The sequence below is a fragment of the Phalacrocorax aristotelis genome, chromosome 1 (assembly GCF_949628215.1).
Source record: "Phalacrocorax aristotelis chromosome 1, bGulAri2.1, whole genome shotgun sequence".
NCBI lineage: Eukaryota > Metazoa > Chordata > Aves > Suliformes > Phalacrocoracidae > Phalacrocorax > Phalacrocorax aristotelis.
The window spans coordinates 46,950,683-46,970,099 of record NC_134276.1 but is presented as its reverse complement, the minus strand read 5'-3'; the positions used below and the strand labels follow the sequence as shown (position 1 = coordinate 46,970,099).

The following is a 19,417-nucleotide window of genomic DNA, read 5'->3' as shown; positions in this document are numbered from 1 at the left end:
TACTGAGCATGACGCCATATGGTGTGGAATATCCCATTGGTCAGTTGGGGTCAGCTGTCCCGGCTGTGCCCCCTCCCAGCTTCTTGCGCACCCGGCAGAGCACGGGGAGCTGAAAAAGTCCTTGACCAGTGTAAGTGCTACTTAGCAACAACTAAAACATTTCCAAATTATCACCACTGTTTCCAGCACAAATACAAAACATAGCCCCATACTAGCTACTACGAAGAAATTTAACTGTATCACAGCTGAAACCAGGACACTGTTACATGCTTTTACAAGCATTTTTGAGATGCTCATTAATCTGCCCAAGGTGAGGTGATAACCCATCTCTTACCTCCAGATTTTTGTTGCATTTCCCAAAAAGCTGAAGGCTGGATGTAGATTTATAAATACATATAGAACAATAATGGTGAGCTGCGGTAAATGTCTCAAGACATTTTGAATTGAGGAAAAACAGAATATTCTCGCATAGGAATTCAAAATTAAAATGAACTTTTCTCACTGGAAAACATTCCTGGTTCTATGCAAGTAATTTTTCCCCACTAATAATTTCAAGGAATTAGACTTAAAAATGAAAGAAAGAAAAAAAAAAAAGGTTTCTTTTTCAAGAGACCTTAAGTATGCAAGAAAATACTGCTGAAAATTTTTTTATATGAAGTGCCCCTCAAAGAACTCCTGGACGGTAACATCTGAGAGATCACTGAAGAACTGTTACCCTGTTTCGAAGCTGTTTCAAGACTGGGGAGAGCATTGGATCACACCCAGCTGTTTCCAAGAAACTTAACGATGGGAATTGGTATCATAACCCACTAGCCTGAAATTAAAAATTCAAGCAGCAATTTATTATAGACTGCAATAAATAATTAAGTTCTGGGAATCACAGCAACTTTAAGAAGTTCAGTCACGCACAGAACTGGAAAACGAGCTGTAGGTGATGCCCCACGTTGGCAGGGATCATGTTGTAACAGGGAATTCGCAACCGAAGGGGATTGTCAGGCGTCGCTTTTTTGTCTCCTTTGCCCGGCAATATCGCAAGCATCCCATCCCCAGCGCCTGCTGGGCCCGCGAAGCATCGTTTGCTTTCTCCATGAGATTTATTCCCAAGGCAGGCCTGACATGGCGCTCCCACATTTCTGAGATGACTGGATCTATTAGCGATGAAGATCCAGCGCCTCTGCCAAACATTAGCCCCGCTATTTTCTTCCCTAGCCCGCCCTGCTCCCTCTCCTGGCCGCCGAGCAGCCGGCCGAGACGCCTCCAGGGACGCCAGGCGAAGCCACCGGCCTGCCCGCTCAGGCGGCCGGGGAGGCGGGAAGGGGGCGGGCGGCCGGGACGGCTGTCCCCCACCAGCCGCTACGGTCAGCGGGACGGGACGGGACGGTCCCCAGCGGCACCACCGCCCTGCCATATCGCCTGGAGGGCTGCCACTACGATGGGTAGTTTTCGCCCCGCCACCTCCCCCCTTCGCGGGGGTGTGGACACGGAGGGGAGGGGACGCACCGCCTCGCATCCCGCCCGCCGCCATTTTGGCTGGGTTGCGTGGCTTCCGCCGCTGGGAAGTAAACAGAGAGGGAAGGAGGGAAGCGGCGAGGCGGGACGGATCGGGCTGGGCCAAGGAGGCGCTAGGGTCGGCTTCGGTGGAGGGAGCTGATGTGGCCGGAGCGGAGGCGCCAGCGCGGCCCGAGTCCCGGTTAATGCGGAGCGCAGCGGGGAGCCGCCAGGTGAAGGGACTGGAAGGGGGTGGGCGGCGGGGGCGCAGCAGGGCCCTCCTCTGGACCCCGGCTGAAGGGGGCCCGAGTAGCGGGGCGGCAGGGCTTGGGGCAGTCTGTCCCCGTCGGTTCGAGCCCCGCCGCGCCGCGCCCGGGGCCGCTGGGGCGGAAGGAGCCGGCCCTGAGGTGAAGCTTCTCCCAGAGGAGAGGGGCCTAAAACCTACCCTCCGTATTCACAGAGTATCGCGGCCCTCGCAGCCTTCTCGTAACAACTAATAAATTGCCAATCTTGCATTGTTTTCAGCAGAGCTGATAGTTCGCGGCGATTAGGGGTTAGGTTTGTGTCTGGGTCGCCCCTTTTCTTTTTTCAGAGCGTTCCCCCCGTTGGCGCACGCACCCCTCCTTTTGCTTCTAGAACAGCCCTGCCTGAGGTGGAAGCAGCGCGGCGAGGCCCACCCGTGGGCAGGCGCAGTGAGCGGCGTGTAAACAGCCGCGCACAACTTGTTTGGGTTTTATCGTTAACGGCCATCGTCTTCTGTCTGCACCTCAGTCGGCAATAAAAACAACGTTAAGCGTGTGCTTTGCTCCTCCTCCTCCTCGCCAGCCGAACCGTGTGGTGGTGGTGGTTGAACGCGGCTGCGTGGGTTGCGCACAGGCGCGGAGTTCAGAAACGAGCTGGTGTAAGAGGTCGAGAAATTTACTTGGAAAACCTTCAGGAGTCAGACATCCTGATTTCACACATCTCTCTGTCCTGGTAGAGTTGGTTTAGGATTTTTTTTTGTTTTGGTTGGGTTTTTTTTGGTCTTGTCTTTGTTTTGTTGTTGTGTTTTATTTGGGGGGGCGGGGTTTGCTTGCCTTTTCTGTTTTGTTTTTTCGCCTTTCTTTCAAGACCTCAGATTTTAAAGCAAAATTGATTATAGCATTAATTTGGAAGAAAAACTGACCAGCGATAACTGTGTCCTGAGTATGCCAGCGAGGGTTAAAAGCAAGACTGACGCTTCAAGTGTTGTAAGAAGCGATAAGCAATCGTTGTTTGAAAAATAGGTTGTACCTATGCAGTAATGTGCTAGCATGGAAATTTGCATCGGTGTCTTGCTCGTACAAAAGTTATTTCTGTTAGCCTTGGATTTAAAATGGTTACCTCTTTAGACTGTCAGGTATATAAAAGAAAGTGAATGAACTGCCTAAATGCATTTGCCTGTTCCTATATTAAATTTGCAGAAGGGTTTCTTCTCTTAAGTGGTCTTACTTTTTTTTATAAATAATCTTCAGATGACTCTGCAAACTTCCGTAGGCAAATCTGCATGCTTTCTGTTTTGCATTTGTTTTACTGTTGGGCCTGTTAAGAGGTTGAAACCAGTTACATTTTTAAAAAGCTGTTCCAATACTTGATATTCTGAAACAAGATGACAAAAATTAGATTAACAAATCAATTAGAAATTAGATGACAAAACAGTGATCTAATTCTTATAATCATATTTTTTAGTCTTAGTTCCACACGGAAGTATTTTTGAAAACCTACTGATTGCTCTGTCATTGAAAAGAGGGAGTATCTGAGGTGTCAGTAACAAAAAAGTTGTCTGGAAATGTCTTTTCCGATCTCCTCCTTTTCAAGCCACGGCACTTAGAACACATAGCATATTCTTTTCTTGAAATACTGTAACCTGAAATTCATCGTCAGTAGAGCTCTGGTGATGGCGGTATTGTCTCTTTTCTTCCTTGGCTGTCAATAAAAACTTGGGATAGTGCCCCATGACTTCAGGTGTGGGCTTTGATCTGTAACCAGAGTATATTAACCACTTAGGACCCATCAGAGTTAGTTCAGAGGTGCAACTTCTAAGCTGGCTGTTCATGACCTGGTCTGCTTTTAACAGCCGCATCTTGGAGGCTATTTTCCCAGCTGAAAAATTCAAACAGTTTTGCAGTTTTGTTAGTGGCAGCTGACTCCTGGTCTTTCAAAAAAAAAAAAAAAAAAAAAAAGTGCCAGATCTGGTGCTCATGTCTTTGAAAAGATCAATTGTATTAAATGTGCTGTATATGTGAATCAGCTCTACTGTGTGTGCACAATAGTCCCTCTGATGTGGTAAGGGAGAAAATCCAGAACTTGACCCCCTTAATGCAGTGATAAGTTAGGTAGTAGCCTACCTAATTAGAAAATTTATGCATGTAAATTACCTTATTAGTGATAGACGAGGCAGGATGTCTGTAAAAGAAGACTCGGAGAGCCAAGTCTATCAGTTCCTTGTGTCATTTTCTACAGATTAAGAAGAGATGGCTTTGGAAAGACAATGACATCAAACACACTATCCCAGATTTGGCAAGTTGAATAGCTTGTGGATGGTAGTTGCTTGTTATAACCTAGTTGCAGTGCGTGGCAGGGAAAGTTCACTGTCCAGACCCCAAATGAACGGGGCATATGATAATCTTAGATGTGTAATTGTACTTGAATGTTAAACCAGAATAATTTCACTGTGTACAGAGTCCATGTTTATCTTACAGAAATCTCTGGAGCTGGGGGATATTTATGCATATCAAGCCCACCCCACCCCCAGATTCTCTTTGCTTTTTAGAGACTATGGTTGAGTGCATTGTAGTTTAGTGTGAGGTCTCATTCATAGTCCTTTAGGACGTGGTGTTCATTGCGTTCAGGCTTTTAAAAATAAATGATTGGATGCTACATCCAGTTGTAAGCTGGCATGTATGAAAGAACACGCTTTGATCAAAACCCAGTGCTAGATTTATTTTAGTTGTATGTAGCAGTGATGGATTTTTCCCTTTTTAATAATACAAGATAGAACTTGTGTGAGTGAGTCCACCATGGAAGAAGTGTATGCTGCTTGCAGTGAGATAGCCTTTTGCCTCAGACTTGCTGAATTTAATATGATTTTGAAGAAAGTTTGCTGACTCTTCTGTACACTCTTCTTGTGAGTTGAAACTTCCAGACTGCTGTTGGAAATCTTTCATAATCCTTATTTACTAGTGAGTTGGAAAAACGAAAGCACACCAGTGTTCTGGATGAACTGTGTTTTTAACGATACTGATTTAAAATAGATGCATATTGAAGTAACCTTTTTCGAATAAATAAAGAGAAAATAAAGCTTCTTCCTGGGAGGAAAAATGAGTTGGCCAGATACAACACCTGCAAGATGCAATGCCTTGCAAGCATTATTTGCACTCATTATTTACTTTCTTGGCTGCCTTTTGCCTTCCACAGCTTCAAATGTTGTTTCTGGTAAACAGGACTGGGGCAGCAATACAAATGTCAGTGTTCATAAAATTGTTCAGAAGAATATCTTTCCATTAATAGGAAAGTAGAGTGATAAGCAACAAAACAGTAAAACAAATTAGGTTCAAAGTGTTCCCAAACACTAAAGTGAAACAGTGAAAGGAGATTGACTGTTATAAATGGATTGGCACTGTTAATGATTAAAGAGGTAATATTAAAGTTATCTGTTTAGATGGCAATGTTATTTTTAGACTACCACTTCAAGCTCATTGTTACTTGGGATTTGTTTCCTTCATGTTGGGCGGGGGGGAATGCAAAAGTACAGTGACAAAAAACATGCTTTATCACCTCCACAGTTTTCTATTAATACTGTTCTTTTCAGCTCTGTTATGTTTACAAAACATAGATTTTTAATTATTATTATTACTGTTTTTATAGAATGAAACGAGGAAGGAAAACTAATGAGGCCAACAGCAGCTCATCGGAAGAGACATCTGAGAAAGAATCCAAGAGACACAAAGTTGTAGATGAGAAAGCTGTAGTTGTACAGAGTCCTGACTGGGCGAACCTGCTTCAAGACATTATCCTGCAGGTGTTTCAGTACTTGCCTCTTCTGGATCGTGCTCATGCATCACAGGTCTGCCGCAGCTGGAACCAAGTGTTTCACATGCCTGATCTCTGGAGGTGTTTCGAGTTTGAACTGAATCAACCAGCTACATCTTACTTGAGGGCTACGCATCCTGAACTCATCAAGCAAATAATAAAGAGGCATGCCAACCACCTGCAGTATGTAAGCTTCAAGGTAGGGTATTTTATAGGCTTTTTTAAAAAGTAATTTTATAAAAAGAAAAGCATCTGTTAAACTTCTTGTCATTTCATTCAGAATATTCTAAGGAAATACCGCTGATACTTTTGAGACAGTTTTGATGGTTCACCTATATGAATATCAAAGCATGAGAAGTATGAATTAATGTGTGTCAGTAATTAAAATACTGATAGTAAGTGGTAGTTGACAACTGTGATCAGAACACTTTAACATGCCGCATATTAAAGGACATCACCGAATGTTAGGAAAGGCTTATGATGTTATTTTGTGATTAGGATTGTCTGTTATTTAAAAAGAAACATGGCAGCTCTGTGTGGTCGGCCTTGTCTTCAGGCCTAGTGTGCTGAAGAAGTGGGCTCACTAGTTGGGCATATAGACATGGAGGCTACCTCCCAATTCATTTGTTCCATTTGGATATATTTTCAGGACCAAAACTTGGAATAACAGTCCGGAACATAGCTTTTCATTGCCTTAATTCCATTAGCTGGGCTGGGTTTTTTTGTTTGATGTGGTTTTTTTTTCTTGTAGCATCTTAGCTGCCTCAAATTCTGCCTCAATGAGTGGGCACAAGTACTTCAGTTCTGATACTAGTGTATGTGTGGGTATCCGCCTCAGAATTAAGTTTGATCAGGATGCATGATCTGAGCAGTTGCCCATTTCACATCCTGTAGGCAGTTGGATCTAATATTCATGGTTAGAAAACATCTAATGCACGGAGAGTGCCTTCAGTAGTACTAGAAGGCAACTGGGAGTTTTAGTACTAAATTGTATGGGATTGTCTACGATGGCATCTACTCAGCACAGCTGCATTTCAGTTAACTGAAAAAAAAGTGCATGGGATTTGCACAGGATAGTGTGTCTACTGAGCGTGCTTGGCTCAGAAATACCATTTAGTGAGAACTGGCTTCGTGAACATCATGGAATTATTTTCAGCAGGTGAAAGCCTTTAATGTCGGCCTACGTATCACTGAGTTTTGGTGCTGTGAAATGGCTGTGTATGCATCGGCTACGTGACAAATTTGGAAGGGAAATTACTTCTGCAGCAAGGTGGACGTACTAGTTTGTTTCTGAGATCTGGCAGTTCTAACGTGGGAATCATCAGCTGGGGCACCTCTGCCTGATCACATGTATTGCTACCGCTTGATGCAATGCCAAATACAAGTGGTTATCACAAGGTTTGTGGGGTTTTTATCAGTGTCCAAGTAAAGAAAATTTATAGCAGTATTGGAATGACCTTCCAGTGCCTACCTCCTGTCTATGTTGCTTCGCACCTAGTGTTTTTGAAGGATTTCAGATGCCCTTCGCTGGTAGGGTGATACCCACATCGTTTCCTGAACATGTCCCTTCAGTTGTCCTTCAGTGTTGCAGAATGACCAGTAGATCACAGGATAATCACAAGGAAGTGGATGCAACATTGACTGTTACTCTGTGAAGGCTGAAAGCTTGGATTTTGTTTTTGGTTTTTTGTAGGCAAAGAATGATTGGATTGTTGAAAATCAGGGGGTTTCAGCTTGTGTGAGCAGAAAGTGGATGTTCATTGGACTTAGATCAGTTGCTGGCAAGGTAGCATGGCTTATGGTAGACTTAAAATTGATCCTTGTGATCAAGCTTTTTACTGTTCCGTAGATTTGCAAAGCAGTCACGACTACTGTATATAAGAGGTTATTTGGAAAGCACATCTGAGTGTTGGGGGAAATCCACTGGAGGCACGTTAAGTGATCCACTTGTGTAACAAGGAGTATCAGTTGCATATCTGTATTGGTATTAATGATAAAGGCCAAGTCATATAGGCTTAAATGGTAATGCACTTAACTCTCCAGCAGCCCGATGTTATGAGCTGAGTCACTGTAAAAGGAAGCAGTTTTTTCACACAGTAAAGGATGTATAGAATTCCTACATTTTGATAAGGAAGAATGTAAAGAGGAAGCGGGGTAGGCTCTGGACCCAAACGAACCTCCACTTGCTTATTATTTGATATGGATTGAATATTTTGGAACAAACTGTTTAGCTGACCCCTCCCCATGCTAAATATTGCCACAATGTTAGGAGAGCAGTAATTTTACAGCAGATTATCTTGGATTGGGGGGGGAAGAATGACATAGATGTATTCCCAGTGAAGTGTTTTGTGAGTTTTTTTGACATCACATTTCAGAAGGTAAAGTGAAAAAACATTCAAGTACATATACTCTACTCTGCTTTTTGGTAAAGAGTGTATTTACTGTTTTCCAAACAATAAATCTGTTTTGTTTTTAAGGTGGACAGTAGCAAGGAATCTGCAGAAGCAGCTTGTGATATTTTATCACAGCTTGTGAATTGCTCTCTGAAAACACTTGGGCTAATTTCAACTGCCCGGCCAAGCTTCATGGATTTACCAAAGGTATCTTAATCTATATATTTTTCTATAGCAAAGTAGTTCATACAGTATTTCTATAACCTTATGAAAAGTTTTATTGTAAGAATATGAATCTTTGGTAAAGAAAACTTTATCACTGGACTTCATTAAAGGGAGGAACTGAGTTGTTGTGATAAGATGGGTAAATAAAGTTTCACTTATTCTCTGCATCATGAGAGAACTTAGTCCTGACCTTATGTCTTCCAAGTCCTCCTGTCTGTTGACCTCAGCATAAGCATGATGCAAGTCAGGAGGCTAGATAATTCATGTTGGTGTGATTGTACCATTGGGGATCACAGAATCACAGACTGGTAGGGGTTGGAAGGGACCTCTGGAGATCATCTTGTCCAACCCCCCTGCTTGAGCAGGCACACCTAGAGCAGGGGGCACAGGACCACATCCAGGTGGGTTTGAATGTCTCCAGGGAAGGAGACATCACAACCTCCCTGGGCAGCCTGTGCCACTGCTCTGACACCCTCGCAGTGAAGAAGTTTTTCCTCATATTCAGGTGGAACTTCCTGTGTTCCGACTTGTGCCCATTGCCCCTTGTCCTGTCATTGGGCACCACTGAAAAGAGTCCGGTCCCATCATCCTGACACCCCCCCTTTAGATATTTATAGGTATTGATGAAATCCCCCCTCAGTTTTCTCCAGGCTAAACAAACCCAAGTCTCTCAGCCTTTCCTCATAAGGGAGATGCTCCAGTCCCCTGATCATCTTGGTAGCTCTCCACTGGACTTGCTCAAGCAGTAGAGATGTTTAGGAGATGATTGTAATCGAATGAGAGGTAGAGTTTTATCCATGTGGACTTGCTGTAGGGATGATAATATCTTTGAGGTCTCCTTAGAAAGTGATGTGATCATGATTTTCAGTATTTCACGTCATGTCGTGAGGTGTCAGATTCTTGCAAAGTGCATTGTATTTCTGAAATTTTCTGTCAGTTTTTTACCTTGCATGTTTACTAAAAATCAGACTTTGTTAGAAGGCATCTAATCTAGATGACAACAAATTTCTTACGTGCTTCTAAACAAGAATTCCTGCTAGAGAGGTAGAAAAGTACTACCGCTGAGGAGCAGGAGAGCGGTTGGGGTAACCTGGGCTGCTTGTCTATGGCAGGGACCTCTCGGCTGTCTCACAGCCTCATTGAATCCTGTCGCCGTGTGTGTGAAGGGCCAGATACAACTAGTCTATTAGCTGGGTCTCAGTGATGTCATTGCCGATGACGACAACAAGGGCAAGGAAGAACTAGGGACAGCCTCAGGAAAGGAAGTAGGCTATAGGGTTTAAGCAAGGTTAGCTACAGAAGGATTATCAATTATTATCCTTGGCAGTGATCACAGCTGCGTCATGTAGTTCTCTTGAATGTGTATTTTTAAACCTTAATTTTCAAAGAGGCTTTTCAGATCTTTAATTAGTTTTTGTATGATTTTTCTTTCCTTTTTCAATGTGCTTTGAGATGTGACTATAAGAAAACCTGAACATAGTGAAAAAAATACACAGTTTCAGTGTGTTAGCAATACTTTGTCCTTTCAGCTCTTGCGTATTGTTCTATTCCTTAACCTGAATGCTGTTCTAGCTCTGTTGCTTAACTTTCGCTGGAGGGGTATGTTATGCTCCTATTTAGCTTCCTGAATAATTATTTGTAGTCATTCATGCCATGGTCTTACTCAGCTTCAAGGCTTCTAAAATACAGGCGTCCTTTTTTTGTTCTTAACAGGTTCACATGTGGCCCTTAAAGTATATTCAAAATGAGCCAAAATCAACTCTAGGCATAATTTGCCTTTTCACGTTTACCATTCCAGTAATATTGTAACTGGCATATGGTATGAGCAATGATTTTTAAATTTTCTGAGACCACTAATAAAGCTAAAGAATTTAATCGGACAGTGAAAAAATTCTTGTGGGAAGCAGTAAGTAACAGGCCCGTTGGCTGACAAGCAGGAAAAGACAAGTGGATCTGAAAATGGTTAATGCTGCACAATTTATGGTTCGGTTTGGTTTTGGTTTTCGGTTGGTTTTTGTTGGTTTTGGTTTTGTTGTTGTTTTTTTTTAATTGGACTGTATAGGAAGTCCGAACTACTTTGCATTATCTTCACTGGCACTCTTCTGACTTCAAGTAACATGACAGCTGGCAAATATTTGTAAATCACATTTAGCATCGTGTTGCCTAGCCTCTTTGTTAAGCACATTCTATACGACTCTTTCAAAGAATCATACTGTCAGCTACTTATGTGGCAATACTGAAAAGATACTAAATCACCAGCTTTTACATTTTGGGATTTGCTTGTCTTCCATTAGCTCTTTAAACTACAGTTTCAAGTTACATGTTTTTTGTAAACATGGTTTGCTTTCTTTGCCTTTCTATTTAACAGCCGCCTTAGTGAAGGAAATTATATTCTAAATAAAGAGAATAAACCCACAATACTAACACTTCCAGAATGCAGAGTGGAAATACTATTAAAGGACCTCTTCTTCAGTATATCACGTATATAATCAGCGTCTTGTCAGTGTAGTTGGGAGAGGTCCCTAAAGCAAAAATGCCTCATGCTTCTGATGTGAACTTTCTGTTTCCATTTGCATAAACTGACTTTGGCAGTTTATGTTAGCGGGAAAATATTAATTCTGCTCTAAATCTAATTGTGTGTGAGTTTTAGCAAAAACTATGAGCATGTAACATAAGAATGAGCCAATACTGTTGCCAGGCCTTCTCTTGTATAACTGTATTCTATGTGTGCATGTGGCTGACGGTGAAATCAAAGTAGCAGGTAATTTGATGGGACATTTAATGCAGTGCATGGAGGAAGTACTTTTTTAATGTCTTCTATTGAGTCAATCTTATAAGAAGTCCTGAAGGTAAGGTAATCATTCGCTTCTTTCATACCACCAATGATTTCTACATGCACTGCTGTGTCTGCTCCTCCGACTGTGTTTCTCAAGTTAAGGTGTCCTGGGCTCTGTCTTTAATGGTAGGTTTCAGCGGTTACATAAAAACACTGAGGGGCAACCTTGAGCACCGCACCTACGTTATCTATGCTGCTTAACTGGTAACTAATTAATCACCTGCCCCTTGGCTGGGTTTGGACCACTCCCATTAGCTTTGCAAGATAAATCCATTCAAACCCTAAGTGCTCTGTGGGGAAAGTAGGCGGGCAGCGGTACTGTTTGGCTTTGGACACATCTTAACAGTACAGGGTTGCCACCCTTGACTGTGTTTGCATCCCACCAAAGCAGCACAACTCGCCACGTGGGAGTTCCTGCTGCTGCTTTTGGAGTGCAACTTCCAAATGATCCTCAGAATTCAAGCTTCTAGGCTTTCTCTTTGCTCTTGATCTTCCTATAGGTGTAAGTTTGTGTAGTGGATTGTCCTGGGTCAGGTCCATGGTTAATGTTTAATGTTAGACATTCTGATTTGCCAAATACATAGACTGATCACTAAAATGGTTATACTTCCTCTACTCAAAAATATGTCAATTTTAGTATTAATTTTTAATTATGCAATATCAAAATGCCTTTTCAGCAAATGCTTTCAATAAATAAAACTAGGAACGTTGTGTACAGTGTAAAACCATTGAGATTTTTATTTCAGATGCTACTGTTTCATTTAAACTTTTCTTTTTTCCCCAGTCTCACTTCATTTCCGCACTGACAGTGGTGTTTGTAAACTCCAAATCCCTCTCTTCACTTAAGATTGACGATACACCAGTAGACGATCCATCTCTCAAAGTGCTAGTGGCTAACAACAGTGACACGCTCAAACTGTTGAAAATGAGCAGTTGCCCTCATGTTTCTCCAGCTGGTAAGCTACTGTATTTTGGGGTTGTGGTTTGGTTGGTTTTGGGGTTTTTTTTTTAAATGTATGCATTAAATTCTGTCTGAAACCAGTAAACTCTGAAAAAAAATAGTGGGGTGAGGGTGAATGTGGTATCTACAGCAACTGTCACTGAATAAAACACTAATTCAGCTGGTTGTCAGTCCGTCCATCCATCCATCCCACCACTTGCAGAGTGACTACTGAGCTAATAACAAAATAGCACATCTCTCCCGGACAAACAACGAGCCTCCTGTGGAAGTTAAAAGAGTACGTATTGACTTGGTGGGGGCTACTTCTACAATGACTGTTTAAGTATTCCAGTATAATTAAGCTTTTTGGAACATTAGTTCCTGTTCTGTGGTTCATCATGCGTGGGTTTTGAGTGTTGCAGTGTCATGGATTATGAAGATGCTTGTTTAGTCGTTCTCAAAGAAAGCAGTTTAGTCTTTTGCTGGAGAATAAGTGCAGACAGCATCAACAAAGGGGAGATGAGGCTGAGCTGCTGTTACCAAACATACTTCATCAACACTCGTGTGTTTGCAGCAAGAACAAAGCCAGCTCATATCAGAATGAAAGCACTCGGATTGTAGAAGTTCACAGAATTAATGTTTGTGGAAGATTTATGCAATGCACAGCAGGTTTAAGATTGATTCACAGCCCATCAACTTAACACTTAGTTTTTCCACTGAGAAATGCAAGGGGAATTATAAATAGGATGCTGGCAACTTACTTACATTCCCCTTCTGAGGATAAGTAGAAACTACTGCAGTCACCACAACTTTCTTCATGCAAATGTATTGCAACTGTAAATATATGGTATATTTGTATGTAAAATTCACTAGCAGGACTCCTGCTACGTGGAGGAGCCAGTCCTGTAGCAGAGGGCATGTTGCTGTGGTGAAAATGAACAAAACACAAACTTAGTACCTTTTGCAGGTGTAGCTCTTGAACAGAACCTTGTGTTTGGGTTCGTATAAAGTCTTGAAAACGCAGGTTTGTTTTGCAGCAGATCTGTCCAGCAAAGTGTTCACCAGCATGTTAACTGGAACATTCCTTCCTTCAAAGCTTTGTAATTGTAGGTAAGGGGTTTTTAAATTGGTTTGAGTGACTTAAAATTTCATTTGAGAATCCTGGGGAGCATGGGATCCATAATGTGTCAAGAAGAAGAGGATCTGGCAGTAATTTGTAGCTAGGCAGAGAGAGTAATTTCCTTGGGCTTGGATCCAGGAGTAACCTGTCGGCTCTAGTGGAGTTTGCTTGCTTGTGGCTAGTCCTTGCTAGAAGGTTCTACGGAACGTCATACACTTGATAGTTTGGGAGAGGGGTGTGGGTTTACAAAGTTGTCTTGACGGTTGTATTCTGTTTGATGTATCTTTTACGACGTTTTAAATCGAAGGAACAATGCGTATGAAATGGCAATGCCTGTTTGAGGAACAAGGAACACAACTAGCGCTGTGCTTCACTGAGTGGAGGCGAATAGAATGGGATCCAATGCCTTAGTGACAAGAGAGTGCTCAGCAAATGGCAGTAAGGTTTGATTGCTTAATTTGGGTATGGGTGTGCCTTGAGATGGAGAAAAAAGTGGAACAAAAGAAAGGAGCTGGTACGTGGATAGTTGGCTTCAGAGAAGGCAAGCTGCAAAAATGAGACTTACCTGGATTTTTTTTTTCTAATGGGAATACTATAATTAGCAGGCTGCTATAAACGTGGAAAAACTGTAACTGAACCAAAAGGGCCATGAGTTATGCAAAACTGATTACTGAAAATGGTATAATGTGCCGTCAAGTTTCAGTTTGTGGGTGGGAACAGTCAGCACTAGATTCATTCTTAAGCATTTTGTTAGTGAAGGACAGAGAAGAGTAATGCAAGTAGTGTAAGAGAGACTCCATTACAGTGGGGATAAAGGAGACAGATTGGTATCGATCTGTGAGTTGCTTCCACATGATGCTCTGAGTAATCCCTAAGTTAATGTACAAAGATGGGCATGTTTGGGTTTGGGGTGGGGAATTCAGAGGCTGTGATGTATTTCTAATATTTGTGAGCGTATCTGAGGCTTCTTCTGCTTGCTCTTTTCCGTCTGAACTTTAACTTGCATTAGAACCACAACAGCGCCTTGTAAAACAAAATAATGGTTATCTTTAAACCTGCACAGATGCGCTGTCAGTTATTACCTGAAATACTAGCTACTGGTAGTAGGGAACTGAAAGCCTTTCTATAAAGGCTGCTTCTGCTCTGCTTTGGGGTAGGAGGGTGCTTCTCTTTAAACGAGGGGTGGGAGAGAAGGGAGGATGTAGGGCGCATCTGCATCAGCCCTTCACTAGAGGGCTGGTTTTGATGCAGATCTGTGCAGTATGGTATTGGAGCCTTTTACCTCCCGAAGACATAAAGGTTTGGGCAGTGCCTAGGGACATTTGTGCCTCTTGCATGGTAGGCTCCAGGCCTGCCCTCCAGTAACGATCTACACTGGGTTCCTTGTCAGCTCTGTGTGCAGAATATATAACCTCACTGCCAGTATGTGATGCAGATGTGCAGTTCTAGACCCATAACAAAATCGCAGCAAGTTGAACCCAGTTCTTCCCTTTTGCATTGCAAATTATTATTATTAACGAAGATTATTGTTTGAAGGATGGCAGTCTGGATAACGAGCTGGTTTGGATGCTAAATCTGTAGCAAGTTGTTTTCTGAAACTGCGTAGTGATGATGTTCTCCCAAAAAGCGGATTCGTTCGCCTGGTGTGCAAAACCCCAAACTCCACACAGAGCAGAGGTATTTTGTTCAGTTTTGTGCAAAGATTGGTGCGAGGCAGTAACCCACAAAGCTAGCACACCGCACCACGAAACTACAAGGCATTTATACAGTTAAAAATGTCAGTGACAGCTAATATTCACACACCTCGGCTAACAATTAGTTAATTTCTTTCTTGCTTCAATGTAAAGGTACAACTCACTTCTAATTTATCATGCATGCTCTGGGAGTAAGGGACTTACTAGAGGAGCGGGGGCAGTTCCTGGCCTATGGGCCTGATTTTTAGTATATTAATGAGGATAGTTCCCCTAATGGGCACTTCATTTTACTTCTTATCAACATCCCAATTAGTTGTTCTCCTTGACTGTACACTTTATCACCCTGTTGTCAGCACCTTCTGAGACAGGATGTTTGCTTTGATCAGTCTCTCAGCTCTCCTCAAGGATATAGTTGTAAAAGTGCTTCTCTATCTCTCAGTTCCTATCTCTGACCCTCAGCTTCTGTTTTGCCAGGCTCACATAGTTCATTGTTACGGCTTAGCGGAAAATTCCAAAAATTCCATTTTCTTCAGGATATCAATGAGAGAATGAGTCTGAATGTTGAAACTCTGGTTAAAATATTTCATGTGTCAATGGAGCTAGGTAGTGTGAAGCAACATACCCGACTGCTGAAATGGAGGGGTCATAAGCAGCCCTCGTGGAAGTATTGCTGTAAGAATAACTTGGTTTGTTACGATGTAAGGACAAAAAATGAGCCCTGGAATGTGTAGAAGGTACACACAAGTTTGTAGTTATACTTCATTGTTCTAATTTTGTACTCCAGTCTTTTAATAAAAAAAAAAAAAAAAGTAAAAAATCCCAGATTTTCACTTCATCTTGGATACCACCCCCTCCCCCGAATGAAATAATGAGTACGTTTACATAGCTGAGCTGCTTCTATGGGAAATAGTTGCAGTAGGAGTTGGGTTAAAATTCTGATTACCTAGATTCTGCTTGCTCTTTTTTTTTTTTTTTCCTATTTAACAAACTTTTTATACTTGAAGTGACAGTATTTGACATAGTTAGAAGAGCTTCTGATACGTGTGTTCTTGCAGATCCTCAGGTTGAAAATATATACTTTTTGGGGGGTGTATGTTCATGAAATTGAATATTTTTAGAGTAATTCTTTAAAAGAAAGCATTTTTAGGCTCCGTATAGGCTTTCGAGTTTAAAAACTGCATCTTAAAATAACTGTTCCTGCTCCCTTTCTGTACTTCTTCCCATTGCTTCAGACCTCTAGTGTATTGAGCCTGGGTTTTTCAGCTGCATATTAGAAGCCATGTTCTCATCTCCCCTGTTAATGGGAAGACTGTATCCTGAGATTTGTGCAGTTTTCTGGGTCACAGGAAGTGCAGAGAGGACTGTATGCTTTTTTTTTTTTTTTTTTAGTGTCCTGATACCATTGCTTGTATCTGCAAATAGGATGACTGGAAACCTTATAGACTGAGTGGAAGTCTTTTTGTTAATGTCTTTGTCTTCAGTGAGCAGCAGGTTATATTGATTCATTAAAGGGAGAGTCTGAAAATTGCTGTTCTAGGAATTACAGCTCCCAACTTTTAGCGTTTTCCCCCTTGTTGCGGTTGCTTTTTACAACTTAAATATTTATATCTTGCTAGAAAGAACAACCCCTGACAGTAGCAACTTCTGTATTTAATTAAAATCTGGCATTCATTTTACATTTGCTCTCCTTGGGTGAGAGTCTTCATGTGTGGCCGCTTTGTCAGCCGCAGGGCAGGACAGCTGCTTTCCAAGAGCAGGCCAGGGAAATACTTCTGTTATGAGTAAGTCCCTTTTACAAAAATGACTGTGAGTGTATGTGGGCTTACAACAGGGCAGAACAGTCGGAGCATGCTATTTATATATTTGCCCCATGAGAATTAACTCCCACAGGGATGTATACGGTTATTTTATATTTATATTATTATATAACTTTTAATATATTATATTTTTTACTTATTTATCTTTATAGATAATAAATTTATAATTATTTATATATATTATTTTTATATAAGTATATTTATATTATATATACAGTTATTGTATATTGTATATACAGAGCATTAACTTCGAGTTTCCCTAGCAAAACAGCAGTGTCGTTGCACAGCGTGTGTGCATCCTGGCATGGGGGTACAAAGAAGTTGCAAGGCCATGCTTATGTGAAAAAGATTCGTATTCTGGTTGTCCGGCGCCCTCTTGGCACAAACAAACTCGCCCTTACGTTTATTCTTCAGTCGTGAGCACGCGTTTATCTGTGTAACCCCTTCCATAACGTTCTCTTTTCCCAGGTATCCTTTGCGTGGCTGACCAGTGTCACGGCTTACGTGAGCTGGCACTGAACTACCACCTGCTGAGCGATGAGCTGCTGCTTGCGTTGTCTTCTGAAAAACACGTCAGGTTAGAACACTTGCGCATTGATGTTGTCAGTGAAAATCCTGGACAGACTCAGTTCCACACGATTCAGAAGAGCAGCTGGGACGCTTTCATCAAGCATTCTCCTAAAGTCAATTTAGTCATGTACTTTTTCTTGTATGAAGAAGAGTTTGACCCGTTCTTTCGTTACGAGATACCCGTCACTCACCTTTACTTCGGGAGGTCGGTAAGCAAAGACGTGCTTGGCCGTGTTGGGATGACGTGTCCTCGGTTAGTGGAACTGGTGGTGTGCGCCAACGGGTTACGGCCGCTGGACGAGGAGCTGATCCGTATTGCGGAACGGTGCAAGTATCTGTCAGCCGTCGGCCTAGGAGAATGTGAAGTCTCTTGCAGTGCCTTTGTTGAGTTCGTGAAGATGTGTGGCGGTCGTCTCTCTCAGCTGTCCATTATGGAGGAAGTTTTGATTCCCGATCAGAAATACAGCTTGGAGCAGATTCATTGGGAGGTTTCAAAGCATCTCGGTAGAGTCTGGTTCCCGGACATGATGCCCACGTGGTAAAGCCCTTAAAAGACTTCTGGGCAGATGGAAGAGCACCTTAAACCCAAGCTTAGCCTATTGCAATTTACTGTATAAGCTTATTTAATACTATAGTTTTTACTGTAAGTTACTTCATTGTTTGATTAGAAAATTAATTTTTCCATTGAAAAATGATTTATGAAATGCAGATTCAAAAACATAAATCACAGCTCCAAAAGCCGTTTTCATCCAAACAAAAATGTGTTTTTCTGTGTTAGACTTGTTCTTTTTTGTTGACAGTGACCTCAGACTTTTATGGAAATGACAAAAAATGTATTTAAAATAATGTAATGTACCTGCAAAATATCAGTTTTAATATGCTGTCCTTCTTTGACTTAGATACTAGGATTGAACGTGATCAGATTTGATCTTAAAAAAAACCAACAGAACCCCACCGAAATCGCATGCGTTTGTTGCAGACTGTAGTGTTTCTAAATCCAGTCACTGAGATGAGAAGATTAAGATCATAAGGAGTATTTAGTAGGCTGTGAACTCTGTATGTTCCTTTATATAAAAGTCATAAAATGCAAGAGCCATACACAAGCATATAGGTTAGACAATTAAAATATTAGGTTTGCCACCTTATCCGACAGATCATTAGATCCATCCTAAAATGCATTTAGAGCGCAAATGTCGTGGTGCGAGCTACCAAAAGCGGTGGGGTGGTTTTTGTGTTTTGGTTTTTTTTTTTTTTTTTTCCCCTCTAAGCATTTTACTGTAGTTCGCTTACGGGGTCTCAGATCTGTGTCTAAACCTGTTTTAAGGTATTTTACGTGTAGCTCAGGAAGCGGAAGCATTCTGGGGAAAAAATGTAGATACGTTGTATGTAAAAACACGTCAGAATTAATGAGCTTTTCTTGCACATGAACCAGTTTTGCAGCATACGGTCAGGTGGGATCGCGTATAGTTTATTAAACGAAGCCCGCAGTGTTAAATGCGGTGACGTGGATGCGAACGGTGTGAGACAGGAAAGTTAAATTTTGAACGGCAACCCAGAATCTTTTCACAGAAGCGTAGGCCTTTTGGCTGCTTTCGATTTGAGAGAAATGACGTTGTAACCGCTGCTTAAGCTGTATAAACTAATTGTATACTGTAAATCTGTTTCAGAAACGTTTATGTATAAAGTGAATGTTTGATAGATGATCATTTTGTATACCCTTTAACTTGGCTAGTTCGATCATTTCGTAATATTTAAAAACCTAAAAGCGGTAAACTTGCGTGAAGTAGAGCAATAGGCAAAAATTTGTTTTGAATATTTGGTAAATCGTTTTTATTAAAGTTTTTAGGCTGTAAGTGGCGTAGGCAATGTATTGCCTGTGACCTGGATGTGGCTTGTGACTTCATTCCTTACCGCCAACAGCTACGTTATTTTCTCTTTTTACATTACTGGTGGGTAACACGAAAGTGTTCACGCGACTGCTGAATGTGTTTTTGGAAGGCGTGGCCAGGCGCCAGCAAGGCAGAGCTGCTCTGGCGGCGCGTCGAGCTGAGCTCAGCTGGTGGCCGCTTCTCGTTTGAGCTGTACAGCTGGGTCTGGTAATAAGCAGATTTTCTTAATTTCTGATTTCAGTAATGCTTATCCAAATGTATAGTTGAAGTGTAACACACTTATGAGCATAGGTAAGTTCATAGCTGTATTTTGCTCGGCGGACTGGACATCCTTATAGGGGAGCAGTATGTTTCTGTAGAGCTTTGATTTTAAAATTGTATTTTATTAAATATGC

At 41.8% G+C, this 19,417-nt stretch overlaps 1 protein-coding gene across 2 annotated transcripts; it reads left to right on the top strand.

The window, feature by feature from the left end:
• Positions 1-1,294: 1,294 nt before the first annotated feature.
• Positions 1,295-18,856, top strand: FBXL3 (F-box and leucine rich repeat protein 3). 2 transcript variants are annotated; one of them, XM_075088768.1, is made up of 5 exons: positions 1,295-1,721; positions 5,374-5,737; positions 8,016-8,138; positions 11,777-11,948; positions 17,032-18,856. In XM_075088768.1, exons 2-5 carry the CDS (start codon positions 5,375-5,377, stop codon positions 17,673-17,675), a joined length of 1,302 nt encoding a protein of 433 aa, XP_074944869.1. In that variant the 5' UTR covers positions 1,295-1,721; position 5,374; the 3' UTR covers positions 17,676-18,856. The 2 variants fall into 2 exon arrangements, with proteins under 2 accessions (XP_074944869.1, XP_074944878.1); XM_075088777.1 differs by having other exon boundaries at positions 1,567-2,463.
• The last annotated feature ends 561 nt before the right edge of the window (positions 18,857-19,417 follow it).

Coding starts and splice junctions, on each gene's coding strand:
- FBXL3 (XM_075088768.1), top strand. CDS start 5,375: ATGAAACGAGGAAGGAAAACTAATGAGGCCAACAGCAGCTCATCGGAA. Junction 5,738..8,015: donor TGCAGTATGTAAGCTTCAAG/GTAGGGTATTTT, acceptor TTTGTTTTTAAG/GTGGACAGTAGCAAGGAATC. Junction 8,139..11,776: donor GCTTCATGGATTTACCAAAG/GTATCTTAATCT, acceptor TTTTTTCCCCAG/TCTCACTTCATTTCCGCACT.